At 33.3% G+C, this 13,745-nt stretch overlaps 1 protein-coding gene across 1 annotated transcript; it reads left to right on the top strand.

Annotated features, from left to right (window-relative positions):
* The first annotated feature begins 7,438 nt into the window (after positions 1-7,438).
* On the top strand, positions 7,439-11,079 carry LOC107470504 (probable receptor-like protein kinase At1g80640). Its single transcript, XM_016089906.3, has 9 exons — positions 7,439-7,775; positions 7,858-8,040; positions 8,129-8,355; positions 8,442-8,574; positions 8,779-8,842; positions 8,930-9,026; positions 9,171-9,273; positions 10,544-10,662; positions 10,758-11,079. The coding sequence occupies exons 1-9, from the start codon at positions 7,547-7,549 to the stop codon at positions 10,971-10,973; spliced, it is 1,371 nt and encodes a 456-aa protein (XP_015945392.1). The 5' UTR covers positions 7,439-7,546; the 3' UTR covers positions 10,974-11,079.
* Positions 11,080-13,745: the final 2,666 nt, after the last annotated feature.

Below are 13,745 nucleotides of genomic sequence, written 5' to 3' on the forward strand. Positions count from 1 at the left end.
TGTGGTTCACCATGCACTTCAAACATCACTTCAGCCGCATCTGTAGACCACATTGGTGTATAACACCTGCTGCAATGCCTTTCCTTTGTAAGTCTACTTTGTTGAATCGGAGGTAAGTGTCCCACATGGCTAGAGAGTTTCAGTTTGTTTCTTGCCATACTAGTCATGTCATACCTCCTAACCTCCTCCAGTAAAGTCAGGACGGGCTTGCATCTGTATGGTTTGGTGGCAGCGTTGAACACCTCACACATGTTGTTGCAGAAATTGTCAACCTTTGGAAAGTCCTTGTAGTGAGCCCTGGTCCATGCCTGCCTAGGAAACTTGTCTAAATATGCCCAGGCCTTCTCATTCACCCTCTTTATAGACTGCATATGTCCGTTGAATTCCTGGGCAGTCATTGCTCTAACACACTTCCAAAGCAAACTCTTCAAGTGTGAGTCCTTCCATTGTTTCTGAAAGTTTTGCCAAAGGTGCCACCCACAGAAGTGGTGATGCGCACCTGGCATAACTTCACACAATGCTGGGATTAAACCCTACAAGATAACAAAGTAGTCACTTAAAAACCTGAGCAAATAATAGATTCTTGATTTTTACCAGATATATAATAATATATTGAAAAACAAGGTCTAATTTGAACTTATGCGCTTAAGGATTCTTAAATTCTGCAATTGGAATAACAATAGTATACTAAATAAAGTTGATTGCATAAAAAATCCAAAATAGTCCTTCGAATTTTGTTCATTAATCCAAAATGGTCCTTTAAATCATTTATCGTGCCTCTAATCAAAGCATATATGGTTACCTTCTGCATGTCAAAGATGAAGCACCAACCATGCTCTGTCTGATCTCCAATGTCTTCATGCAAGAGCTCCAAGAACCACTTCCAGTTGTCTTTGTTCTCAATATGAAAAATTGCCCATGCAATTGGGTACACGTGATTGTTTGCGTCCTGACCCATGGCGCACAGCAGCCATCCTCCATAATAGGTATTCAAAAAAGCCCCATCAAGTCCTATCAAGGGTCTACAGCCACCCACAAAACCTTTCTTGCATCCATGCAAACACACATAAAACCTTTCGAAGACACCTTCTCCGTTAGGCATTGGACTAACACCTAACTTGACAGTTGAACCCGGATTAGATCTCAACAGCTCCTCTGCATAATCTCTGAGTTTAGCATATTCTGCAGCTTCATCACCCTTCACTATTTTCCTTGCATCACCCAATGCTCTTGTAATTGTAGTCCTAGACAATTGTATTCCAGTTTTTGCTTTAAAGTAATTAAACACCTCACAGTGTCTAAAAGCTGGGAGCTTCCTAACCTTCTTAACAAGTACATCAGTTACCCAAGGCCTAGTTGCACATCTATTCTTGAAAGTTCTCTCACACGTATAATCATCATTAAAGGTCTTAATCTGCCAACATCTATTCGGTTTGCTATAAAAACAAAACACCATCCATGGACAATCTTCATTCTTGCATACCACCCTACATCTAGTAGTATCATTTTTCTTGTACCTTACATCTCTACCCTCTTGCAATGTATAATTTCTAACCCCTTTCTTAAAAGCATCCCTAGTGGTAAACTCCATACCTAGCTCTAATCTCACATGTCCAAACTTAGCAGTATCATTGAAGATGGGATTCGCAGCTGGGTCTGCTTCATCTTCAGAGTCTGGTGGAGTCTTCAGTTCATCAGATTTCCAGCTATCATCAGAAAAAGACACTGTCATACAGATTCATGCATTACATCATCAACAGAAACAGAATAAAATTAATACATATGCACATTAATTATAATATACGTTACATACATTGCAAGTTTTCTTCATTCTCATCATCATTTACCTCCTTCTCATAATCAGATGCATCTATTGATGGGGGACGAGAAGTATCTTCATCATTAATAACATTTTTCTTGCCTTTGTCATTGTCACTGGTAGTCTTCCTTTTTCTTCTATCGCTAGTAGGACCAACATCATCATTGTTGTCACTGATTGAGTCCACAGAGTTAAGTGGCATGTGTGGCTTGTATAAATTGTCCTCTGTAGACTCATAGGAATCAGATGAGCTATCAACATTCAAGTGAACTGGCTCCTTGCTTGCTTGTTTCCTCCAGCCTTGTGATCTTGTGATATACCTTCTAGGAACTTTTGTAGACGTGTTGAATTTAAAGTTAATAGGCTTGGATTGTTTCTTTGATGTGCTGTTTTTTTTTATTTGTGGATTCTTGGTTGAGGGAGTGGGTTGAGAGCAAACTTTCTGAGATACGAGTTTAGATGTAATAGGATTGGGTTGGGATAGAGATTTAGGGAACTTCACCTTTGAACATGATTTATGGCCATTAAAATTGAGGGCAGTTGATTTTCGTGGACTGGGCTTCGAGGAAGTGGGCTGGGGGCAGTGGGCTTGGGAAGAATGGGCTTGGAGGCAGTGGGCTGGGGGGCAATGGGCTTGGGAGCAACGGACTGCATCACAGTGGGCTGGGGGGCAGTGGGTAGGGGACAGTGGACTTGGTGCAGTGAATTTCAGTTCAACTGGGATAAAGGTAACTGGTTCTTCAAGTTGACTTAATATTGTGATGGTTTTTTTCACAGATTCAACACCTTTTACTCTATCTTCTTCCATGCCTTCCATTATGACCTTCTGGCCTTTAGCATGATCCTCCCCAGATAAATTCATTACATCAATTATATCAGGAATCGAAGGTTGGTGCTCAAAATAGATGTGGATGACGTTGTTATTCTTATGGCAGTGCTTGATCATACTAACAAGGTCCTGGTCAACTCTCAATCTTCTAAAACCAAAATCCAACCCATCTTTAGGGTCCAAAAACCAACATGCTTCAACCTTATCATATCCCAATTCTCTATAATAACCTGTTACCGCAAACACGTCAAGATAGTCTTCATCAACTCCAACCCATTTATCATACAAGTCAGAAGTATAGATAAAATTTTTCCCAGGATTTGTCTCAAACGCTCCACCATGGTGGAAAACAAGTTTCAATCGATCAGGCATCTGAAGTTTACAGCACAATGCACAAAACAGACAGGATTATTCATTTTGTCGCAGAACAGCCATATTGCAAATAACTAGAAATCAAACTATATTTGTAATAAGAATGCATATATTTACTTCCTATTGACTATAACTTAAACCAGACTATAATTTATGTGGTTACAAGTTTCATATTAAAAATCCTAAACCCTAACATTTGGGCCATCAACAACCACAACATTCTAAACCACTCCCTTACATATACAACAACGCATTCACACATAAATATCAAGAACCCTCAATAAAATACAAAAAATGAAAGAGAATGATCAACTTGAACTATTACCTCTCACCGTCGGCAGTGTACGAAGGTGATGCTTCGTCGATAACTCCTTCACTGACCGGAGAGAACATATTCTAAGGATGATCCTCGGCGAGCAAACGTGAGTGGGAAGTATGGGAAAATGAAGGGACGTAGGAGAAGAGAAAGTTTTTCTGAGGTTTTGGTGGAAAACGTTGAAGTGGAAGGGGGAACCAACAAGAATTGTTTATTCAAAAGGGGAGAAGGTGTTATTGGAAACGACATCGTTTTACACACTTAGGGCATCCACTCCTTAAACGACGTCATTTAATGGAATGCCCACATGGCAGTTAACGTTACACAGCAACAACGTTTAGACAGCACTTCTGCGAGGGACTAACAGAGACGCACGTTTCTGAATTTGAGGGATTAAGATTTAAAAATTATTTAAATGTATAAATTTAATTAGATAATGTTGTAAAACAGTTTTTTAATATTATGAGTATATTAAATTTAAATTCTTTAAATAATACATATTTAAATACATTAATAGGGAAATATATGCACAAATCTTAAAAAAAAGTCAACCTTAATTTGAAGGGTTATGAAATTAAACCTAAATTCAAAAATTACTTTAAAGAAACTAAAATTTTAGCCAATTGAGCCTAAGAAAATGTTATTTACATGTGCAAATGATGATTATTTGTTATTATTATTAGAACAGAAGGCGTTGAAAAAGAAGCAGAAAACGGTGGCATATCAAAATAATAATTGGCCCCATATGATTCATTATAAGATGTAACCCTTTGATTTGACGACCATAATTTCGACATGAATAACAATGCAAGAATTCCGGGTCTTTTTATTCTTCTTTATATGCAGCAGGGAGGTGCATCAAAGTTATAACAGCTTATAAAAAGAAAAGAAAACAATAGAAAATAATGTGAATCGTTGAAGCAACTCTCAGACAGAATCACTTCTGCACATGTTTGTCATGCACTCCCCCTCCCCTTCCACCGTTAAACAAAGTGAAAAAAAAAACTAAATAAAATTATATAATGTTTGAGATAGAGTCCCAATTTAAAATTATAGAAAATCATAACTTGTTTTATTTAATTTTTTTAATGTATTAATTTTTTTATTTTTTATTTTTTAATTATTATTAAAATAAATAATTTTAAATATAATAAATATATAATTATAAATGTGTTACATATATAAAATTATGAATATTAAATTAAATAATATAATTTTATGGATAATTTACATTATTAAAATGTTTGTCCATCAATTTTTTTAGATGTTCTAATTCCATTTTGTATACACGTTTGTTATTTTTAAATCTATGTAAATCGTATTAGAGAAGTTTGATTTATAAATTTATACATAAATCAAACCAAACAAATTCGATTTATAATCAAAAGCTTAAAAAAAGTAAATCGAAGTGACCAACGTCGATTTACTTGTAGAGGAGTTTTTGTTTCCTAACCTATTAAATTGATGCTATATAAATCGATTTAAATGAAGAGCAAGATCTAAGTAAATCGAATCAATATAATATCAGTTATCAAATCTAAGTGATTATGATAAAAAACATTGAATCTAGGGGTGAACATGGATCGGCTAATATTCGTAGATTCACTGTATTTATCTGCATCGGTTTTGTAAATTGTGGATAAGATCCGATCCACACTATCATCGGATTGGACAAGACTTAATCTGCACTCTAAAATGATCGGATCGCATATATTATGTTTGTATTCACAGATCCAATTCGCAGATTCACGGATCCGCACACTTAATAAATAAATAATCAAATATATATAGTTAAATTAGTGTTTTAGAAAGAAACCCGAATTCCCCTTTAGAAACGGCTATCTATCTAACTCATTCTTCTCACTTCTCAGCTCATCTTCTCATCATTGACCCACCACCGCCGTCCCTCCTCAGTGCTATCACATTGTGTAACATCCTACTACACAGAGCTTTACACCTAGGATGTAAAACAGAGGTGGTGTGGTATTACGACCTCTAAAATAAAAATTACACAGATTAATCCCAAGGTTTTACATCAACAGACAAATCAGTCTCCAGTTTATTTCTGGCAGAGTAAATACCCAAATCAGTTCCCAAGAATTTTAAAAACGGACATTTTAGTCCCTAAAGAAAATTAATATACAGATCAATCCCCAATATTTTTCTCTATCAGACATAACAGTCCTCCATCCAAAAAAAAATTAATAATAATAATAATAAATTATTATTATTATTATTATTATTATTATTATTATTATTTCTAAAATGGCAACCACATTTTGTATATTTTTTTATTTTTTTTAATTGATGAAAAAGAAAACGTTAGTGACATTTTGTGCAAAACATAAGTGACGTTTTGTTAAAGACGATAGTGACATGGATTAGAAAACAACAATGGTGTTTTTTTGTGGCTATCAAAAATTCTCACAATAGCATCAAACATAGTTTTTTGGACATTTTCATGGATTACACCTATTTTGGACCCAATATTAAAAATAAAAATTCCACGAGAGAGGTGTTATGCAAAATAAAATGAGGATATTTGAACTAAGTTGGGTTGGTCTAGTGGTTAATTCACTAGTCTGCTTAAGCAAGTGTCGGGAGTTCGGATCCCACCTTGTACATGCAGCAACCCATTGGCTAGCGACAAACTCTTAAATGGAGCTCAGTACTCGCCGGATTAGGAGATACTGTGGAAAACAAAAAATGAGGATATTTCACATATTTGTATAATATAAATAGACAAATATTTTAGCAAATGTAAATGACCTTAATTTTGTATTGGAAAAGTATACGGAACCAAGAGGTTACCAATGAAAAACTAAACAAAATCACATTAATTTATATTAATAATTAATTAATTTTAAATGTTTTAAATTCAAAATTTAAAAAATTTAAAATTAATTAAGTAAACCTAATTAAAACCTATAAAAACATTTCTCTTCTCTCTCACATTAACCTACTCACCTCCAACAATCACACACACAGATCCCTCTCTCTCACCGTCAGACCCTCTCCGCCTCCCCACCGCGACCCACTCCTCTTCTATCACTGACATATGACTCGTCGTATTCGCCACCGTCGACAAGAACCGCTTTCCTTTCATGAACCAGATGTGTTATCGGAGCCGCCGTTGCAGTTGGAGTTGAACTTGTTCGACCTGGGCCACAACAGCCTCATGTGGATGTCCTTCAACTACGGCGGGCACACTGTGTTTTCGGAGGAGGACAAGGCCTGGATCGACCAAGTCCAGCAGAGGATTCCCAACTTGGAGTCGTACCACATGGCCTATGACACCAACGTCCACCAGGCGGACGATCTCATCAAGATTGCAATGGAGGAGGAGGAGTGCAAGAAGGTGAGCGACCCCAGGTTCTCCAAGTGCTAGCTGGCACACAAAAGCTATACTAGGCGCACACCACTACACCAGCAACAATATTAAACATTGCCTTTACAACATTCATTAAAGGGATAACAGTCATGTTTCACGTTTGTAGTTGATGATTAAAGAGACTGCAAACTACACCCTTGATCTTAGTTAAAAAGAGTCCTTGAACAATTACAAAAATATAAAAAAATATTCATTTAATATAAAAAAATCCTAATATTTAACAAAAAAAATATCCAGTTATATTTTAACAAAAATAATTAAATATATATAAAATTTAAAAAAATTATGAAATTTTTAAAAATATAGAGACATTCACATTTGTAATACAAAAAATTCGAAAAAATATATAAAAGAACATCCATTTAGTATGAAAAAGAAACATTCTGATACTTAGCAGAATGAACATCCATATATATTAAATAGTAAAAATTTTGGATTCACCCAAAAGTATTTGGCTGATTTTTGGCTAATATCTTTTAGTTCTCTAACATTGTTCTTTTGTATTATTATCTGTATAGTATTATTAGTAAAATTAAAGTGAATCGACTCCATCTATAAAACAACATTCAGTTAAAGCTAAACTTTGTTGTGTTGACTGTAGCAGTGAAATTGTGCAGAGAGAGAAAAACAAAAATGAAAAAAAAGACAATAACAACAGAGAAAGGTAGTGTTGAAAAGAGTACTTTTCTTTTTCTTATTTTATGGAGAAACAAAAAAGCGAGGGTCCAAGTCTTGAAGATCCAAAATCACTTGCATTGCCTTCAAAACTCTCTCTCTCTCTCTCTCTCTGTTCCTTTTCAGGCTGCATCTTCATTCTTCATGTGTTGCAATTCCTCAAAAGACACACAACAAACATTGAAAATGAACCCTGTTCCTATGATTCTCTCCATGTTCCTGATCCTCCTTCTTCACCGTGCAGTTGCACAAGCACAACACCACCCTCCTTTTCATTCTCCTGCACCCGCACCTGCACCTGCACCTGTTCCTGTTTCTCAACCCATTGCTCCACTTTTCACCTCCAATCCCATCCCTGCAGCTCTCTCTCCTGGTAACTCTGCTTCCTCTGTTTTTGGATCTTATGTCTTTCCCTCAAGACTTGTTAACAATATTTTCACCTCTCTGTTCATTAGGATTTCAGGTTGGGGAACAACAACAGCACCGAAAAGGTTCACACAACAAAACGGTGGTTATATCTGTGGCCGTAGCCACCGGTGCAGTTGGTGCAGTTATTCTCACTTTGCTATGCTTCTGGATTTGCCATACCAAGCGTCCCTCAAAATCAAACAAGAAGAATCAAAGTCTTCACATCTCAGGTACTTATAATATATTTTCTTTTAAACCTAAGCTTTGAAATAAATTGAATATTCAATTGCTTATCTCTTTAGTACTAATGGCTGCAAGATACAGTGGAGAAAGGGCTCATAGGAATGAAGACGATTGGTATGAAAGGTTGTGCTCCAATCATTGATTATAAGCAAATAGAGAAAAGCACGAATAATTTTGACGAAAGTAACATCTTGGGTGAAGGAGGTTTTGGATGTGTTTACAAGGCTCATTTGGATGATAATCTTGTTGTTGCTGTTAAGAAGCTACACTGTCAAACTCAAAATGCTGAGAGAGAATTCGAGGTATGTATCTAATCTTTTTCTTTAACTCTTATGCTTCTTTGATTTCTTTTTCAAATTTGAAACTTGTGTGACATGAATATATACAGAATGAGGTCCAGTTGTTGAGCAAAATTCAGCATCCCAATATAATTCCTCTGCTGGCTTGTAGCATTAATGGGGACACCAGGTTCATCGTTTATCAGTTGATGCAAAATGGATCCTTAGAAGCTCACTTACATGGTAACAATCAAATTTTAAAGTACCATACATATATTTTTTGATAGTTATAATTAGAATTCTAGCTATCTGAATAATGTTTCTAAGAGACATGTAATATGTATCATACTAAATTGAGTTGAAAAGATGACATTCATGATTGCACTGAAAGTTATCTTCGTTCTACTGATATCTTTATTTTCCACCAAACAAAAAATGACGATGAAGGATCTACTAGAGGGTCTGCATTGACTTGGAACATGAGGATGAAGATTGCTCTTGACACGGCAAGGTTATTAATTAATGAATTAATCAATTAATTATTTGTTAATTAATTAGCAGCATGTTAACAAAACTACTATTGATTAACTGTGAACAGAGGATTAGAATATCTGCATGAGCATTGTCACCCTCCTGTCATCCATAGAGATATGAAATCTTCCAATATTCTTTTGGATGCAAACTTCAACGCTAAGGTAAAAACAAAGAGCAAAAATGTAACTGCTATTTATAAGAAAAAAAGAGATTTCCTTTTCATATTACTTTATCATATCATTTATTTCAACAACTAATGTGTTCTCATTTCTCAATACACAACCGCTGGTGGTGGATTGATTCAGCTATCTGATTTTGGGCTTGCCATAACTGATGGGTCCCAAAGCAAGAAGAACATTAAGCTTTCAGGCACATTGGGGTACGTAGCCCCAGAGTACCTTTTAGATGGTATGTTATTATGCCAAAACAAACTCTTCATTTCACTGCATATGCATTTCTCTGACTCTGACATCTTTGATCCACTGCGTTGGTTTTATTTTGGAGCTTTGTGGTGTTTTTTATTCTATTATGAATTATGCCATATGAGTTTAGAGTTGGTTTGAAACATTTTGCTACTGTTGGTCATGTACCTGCCCAACTGACATGACATGTCATCTAAGGATTTAATTAATTTGACTTTGTTGTTAGTTACTTTACAATAATCTCATATGCTTTGTTTTCTCTGGTTACTTCTCCTTGTTGATATAAACTAACATCCGAATTGTACCACTCACAGTATTAATGATTAAATTAATGTATAATTAATTCTCAATGTTAATAATATCCTGGATCTACACATGAGGAGCGTGCAACTGAATTATTTATTTGGTTCATGATACCAAGTGTTTTAGAGATATGAAACTTTAATAATAGAAAACATAAAATTTTAAAGTTTTTAATACATTAAATGAATTCATAACGTATTAAAAAAGAGTCAAAACTTCTTATTTTAAGTTTCTTAGAGGCTCATCATTTTCTTACTAAATAATCCATCCATTTTATATTAAGGTAAAATATGTTTTTTATTCTTAATATTTATAATTTTATTTAATTTTGTTCTTAAAATTTTTAATTTGTGTCAAAATTATCTCTACGTTAACTCCATCTAAATCTCATGAACAAAATTGAAAACATTCAGAGATAGTTTTAACACAAATAAAAAATATTAGTGACAAAATTGAATAAATCGAAAATATTAGAGTAAAATTTAATTAAATTAAAAGTTAAAGGTATTTTTAAAAAACATCACAAAAGTTAGAGACAAAAAACATACTTTACCTATTATATTAAATGTCTCTTTTCATTTTTATTTTTGTTACAAATTAAGTGTCATTTTCTAATTCCATGAAGTCATTAATTCACTTTTACATATTATATTCTCTATTTAATATAAAAAGATAAACTTACAAGAGTAAAGAATTAGTAGAGAGAGTATTTTTGTCTTTCTTTTATAATTGCTTATATTTTTAATAAAATTTAATGATCGTCTTAATACCCGCATAAAACTAAAGAGAGACGACTAATATAAAACAGAGAGAGCAAGAACTATATTTCACTCAAATTTTAACTCTTCATTTATTAAATCTTATATTAATAATTTAGATTTTATAAAATTATAAAAAAAAATTGTTAATTTATTTGTTAGTTCTAATAGTAAGTGATATTTATGTATTGATAGGGAAATTGACAGATAAAAGCGATGTGTATGCATTTGGGGTTGTACTTCTTGAACTCCTGTTAGGAAGGAAGCCTGTGGAGAAACTGGCACCAGCTCAATGCCAATCTATTGTCACATGGGTATGTTATGTATGCTACCTGCTTTTATTCATTTAATTTATTAACCCCACACACCGCGCGTACGCGTATACATAACCATATGAATGAATTTATAGGCGATGCCGGCACTCACAGACAGATCCAAACTTAGGAACATTGTGGATCCAGTGATCAAAGATACAATGGATGTCAAGCACTTATACCAGGTTGCTGCTGTTGCTGTTCTCTGTGTTCAGCCTGAGCCAAGTTACCGTCCTCTAATCACTGATGTTCTTCATTCACTTGTCCCTCTTGTTCCCATTCATCTTGGAGGAACACTCAGATCTCATTGAATTCAACCACATTTTGCTTTCTTAATAACAGATTAATGTATACATTGTATATATAAATATACAAAGAGATAAAAGGTTCTGTTGATATAAATGAACGATTCCATCACATTTATTGCGAGAATGCTTCAATTATATGAACTCATTGGCAACCGACACAGCAAATAAGTGTGTTGTTACATGTTAGCGTCATAATTAAGTTAAACTAACAAACCGTATTTTTCTCCGAAGCTTCTTCTTAAAGACAAGTACTTTATAGTTTGTCACGGATTAGCAATATTACAAGTTAAGAGGAACCATTATTTATCGAAATGAATATCCTTAATGTTTTCATTGGCATATGTTTGCGGCTACAATCACAATTATATATCAGGAGATTGTGATATTAGAATTTAGAAGGATGCATGAGTAAACCCTTTTTCCTTAATTTAAATTTTAGATAAAGTATATTTTTCATCTTTAAAATTTGTTAAAATTCTTAAAAATATTTCTAACTTTTATTTTATTTCAATTTTATTTTTATAATTTTTATTTATATCAAATATATTCATAATAGCTAAATTTTTAAAAAATTTAAAACTAATTTAGCAAAAATATATGACAATTATATTTAATTTGCTTATGTTAAAGGTTGTTGTTATGAAATTGTTGCTGATTTAGTCTTAAAATTTTTGAAAAATTAGCTGTTAGGAATATATTTAATGTAAATCGAAAATTTTTAAAAAACAATTGAAACAAAATAAAACTTTTGAGATATCTTTAAAATTTTAAACCAATTTTAAAATAAAAAATATATCTTACACTTAAATTTTTAATTTTTATTTTTAGAGTACATAATAGACAAACTATCAATTATTTTGATGAATTTTTTTGTTATAATGACTTGGCTATTTACATTTTTTGTCAGAATTTACATAAATCCGAGTTTCTGGACATGACATAAATTCTTTATTTTATGTTTTTTTTTTTTTGTCAGAGACATAATTCTTACCGTGCAAATTATTCATCAAAATGTCTTGTGTTTCGATTTTATTTTCAGGGTCCAAATTGGGCCACAAAATGTTGGTGTTCATTTTTAACTTCTTGTAACAAAACGTTTCTCATTTCTATTTTCTAGGTTTTTGATGTGGCTGCAACTCTTATTCCTTCTGTATATTCCGCATGAGAAGCCCACTTACAATGTATAGAAGGCCGTTTGGTTAATGTAGGATTGAGTCAATATTTTTTTATTTATATACATAATAGGATTCCTCGAGAAATAATTTCCTAACAATGTTTTTTTTTTTTGTGGAAAAGGGTTTTTTTTATATGATTGATGACTAAACTCAAAAGACATACCTTGACCCAAAAAAAAAAAAACAAAAAACAAAAGACATACAAAATTGTATTCAAAACAGCATTCATGGTCATCTGGGACTGGAAAGGGAAGTTTATTTTAGGCTCTGCAACAAAGATCAGAACAAATTCCAGTTTAGCTGAGGAAGCTTAAGGTTGTATTTGTTTTTAAGGATTGGGACTAAGACTAAAAAAATTGTGACCGAGTATTGTATTTATTGACTAGAAATTAGAACTAAAATTTTAATTTCGAGATACAACATTTCAGTTTTTTTAGGTAACGTTTGGTTTGAGAGACATAAAGACTAAGACATAGATACAGTGGTATACGTTCATTGTTTATTTACTGAGACACGAATTTTTAACAGATACGGATGGACACGCAAGTATACAAATACACAAAATTTGTGTACTGAATCAAAGGGTGGAGCACAAATTTTTTGACATAGACACAAATTTTTTTCATTCTTTTCAATTATACTCTTTACAGATCTTCTTTCTCCTTCCATTTTTTACTTTTATCTCTCTTTGTATCAGATCTTCTTCCTTTCCTTCTTCACACCCAAAAATATTATTGTTGAGTTATTGTAATGGTATGGTTAATTATGAATATGAAATAATTATTTTTTATAAATTTATTGAAATTTTACGGTACTCTGATTTGCGTATTTAAAACTAGTCTTACCACAGATGTATACACTTAAATAACTTTGCATAAAAACTTATTTTCTTAATTCTAGTCATTAGCAATTTTTACAGGTTTTATTATAGCTTGATTAAAAAATACATGGGGCCTACTATTTCTGAAACCACAACTTTTTCATATTTTCATAAAACTGCTGTCTCAACACACATTTTTATGTTGTACAAGTGTCCTATTTTTATACAAGATACGTAGTCTCTATACATGTAGAAAGGATCTTTTATCTACACAGTAGCAATGCCCTTTTCTTTATTTTCTTGTCTTTATCCCAAGCTAGATAAAGAAGATTTTTCCTTGGAATTGGTTCTTTAAGTCGGGAGTTCTCTTCCATATTAATATACTTTTTTGCCTGTTCTTGTACTTCATACGAGGAGGTCAAATGTCACTTTGATATGGATTGAGAGAACGACCCTTCTTTGAGGCCATTAACTAACCCCATTCTTACTGCTTCTAGAGGTAAATTCGAAATTTTCAAGCAAGCTTTGTTAAATCTTTCTATATAAGCTCAGAGTGTTTTTCCAACCCCTTGTTTGACCCCTAGGAGATTTGGAGCATGCTTGATTTTATCTTTTTGAATGGATAATCGGGTGAGAAAATTCCTTGCGAGATCGTTGAAACAAGTCACTGACCTAGATGGTAAACTATCAAACCACTTCATTGCCGTTTTAGTTAATGTTGTTGGGAAAGCTTTACAACGTGTTGCATTGGACACATCAGCCAAATACGTCCGACTTTTA

The sequence above is a fragment of the Arachis duranensis genome, chromosome 10 (assembly GCF_000817695.3).
Source record: "Arachis duranensis cultivar V14167 chromosome 10, aradu.V14167.gnm2.J7QH, whole genome shotgun sequence".
Classification (NCBI taxonomy): domain Eukaryota; kingdom Viridiplantae; phylum Streptophyta; class Magnoliopsida; order Fabales; family Fabaceae; genus Arachis; species Arachis duranensis.

Bases quoted from the DNA above. Each gene is read 5' to 3' on its own strand.
- LOC107470504 (XM_016089906.3), top strand. From the start codon at position 7,547: ATGTGTTGCAATTCCTCAAAAGACACACAACAAACATTGAAAATGAAC. The intron at 9,027-9,170 runs GTAAAAACAAAG...GGATTGATTCAG, and splicing joins ATGCAAACTTCAACGCTAAG to CTATCTGATTTTGGGCTTGC. The intron at 10,663-10,757 runs GTATGTTATGTA...ATGAATTTATAG, and splicing joins GCCAATCTATTGTCACATGG to GCGATGCCGGCACTCACAGA.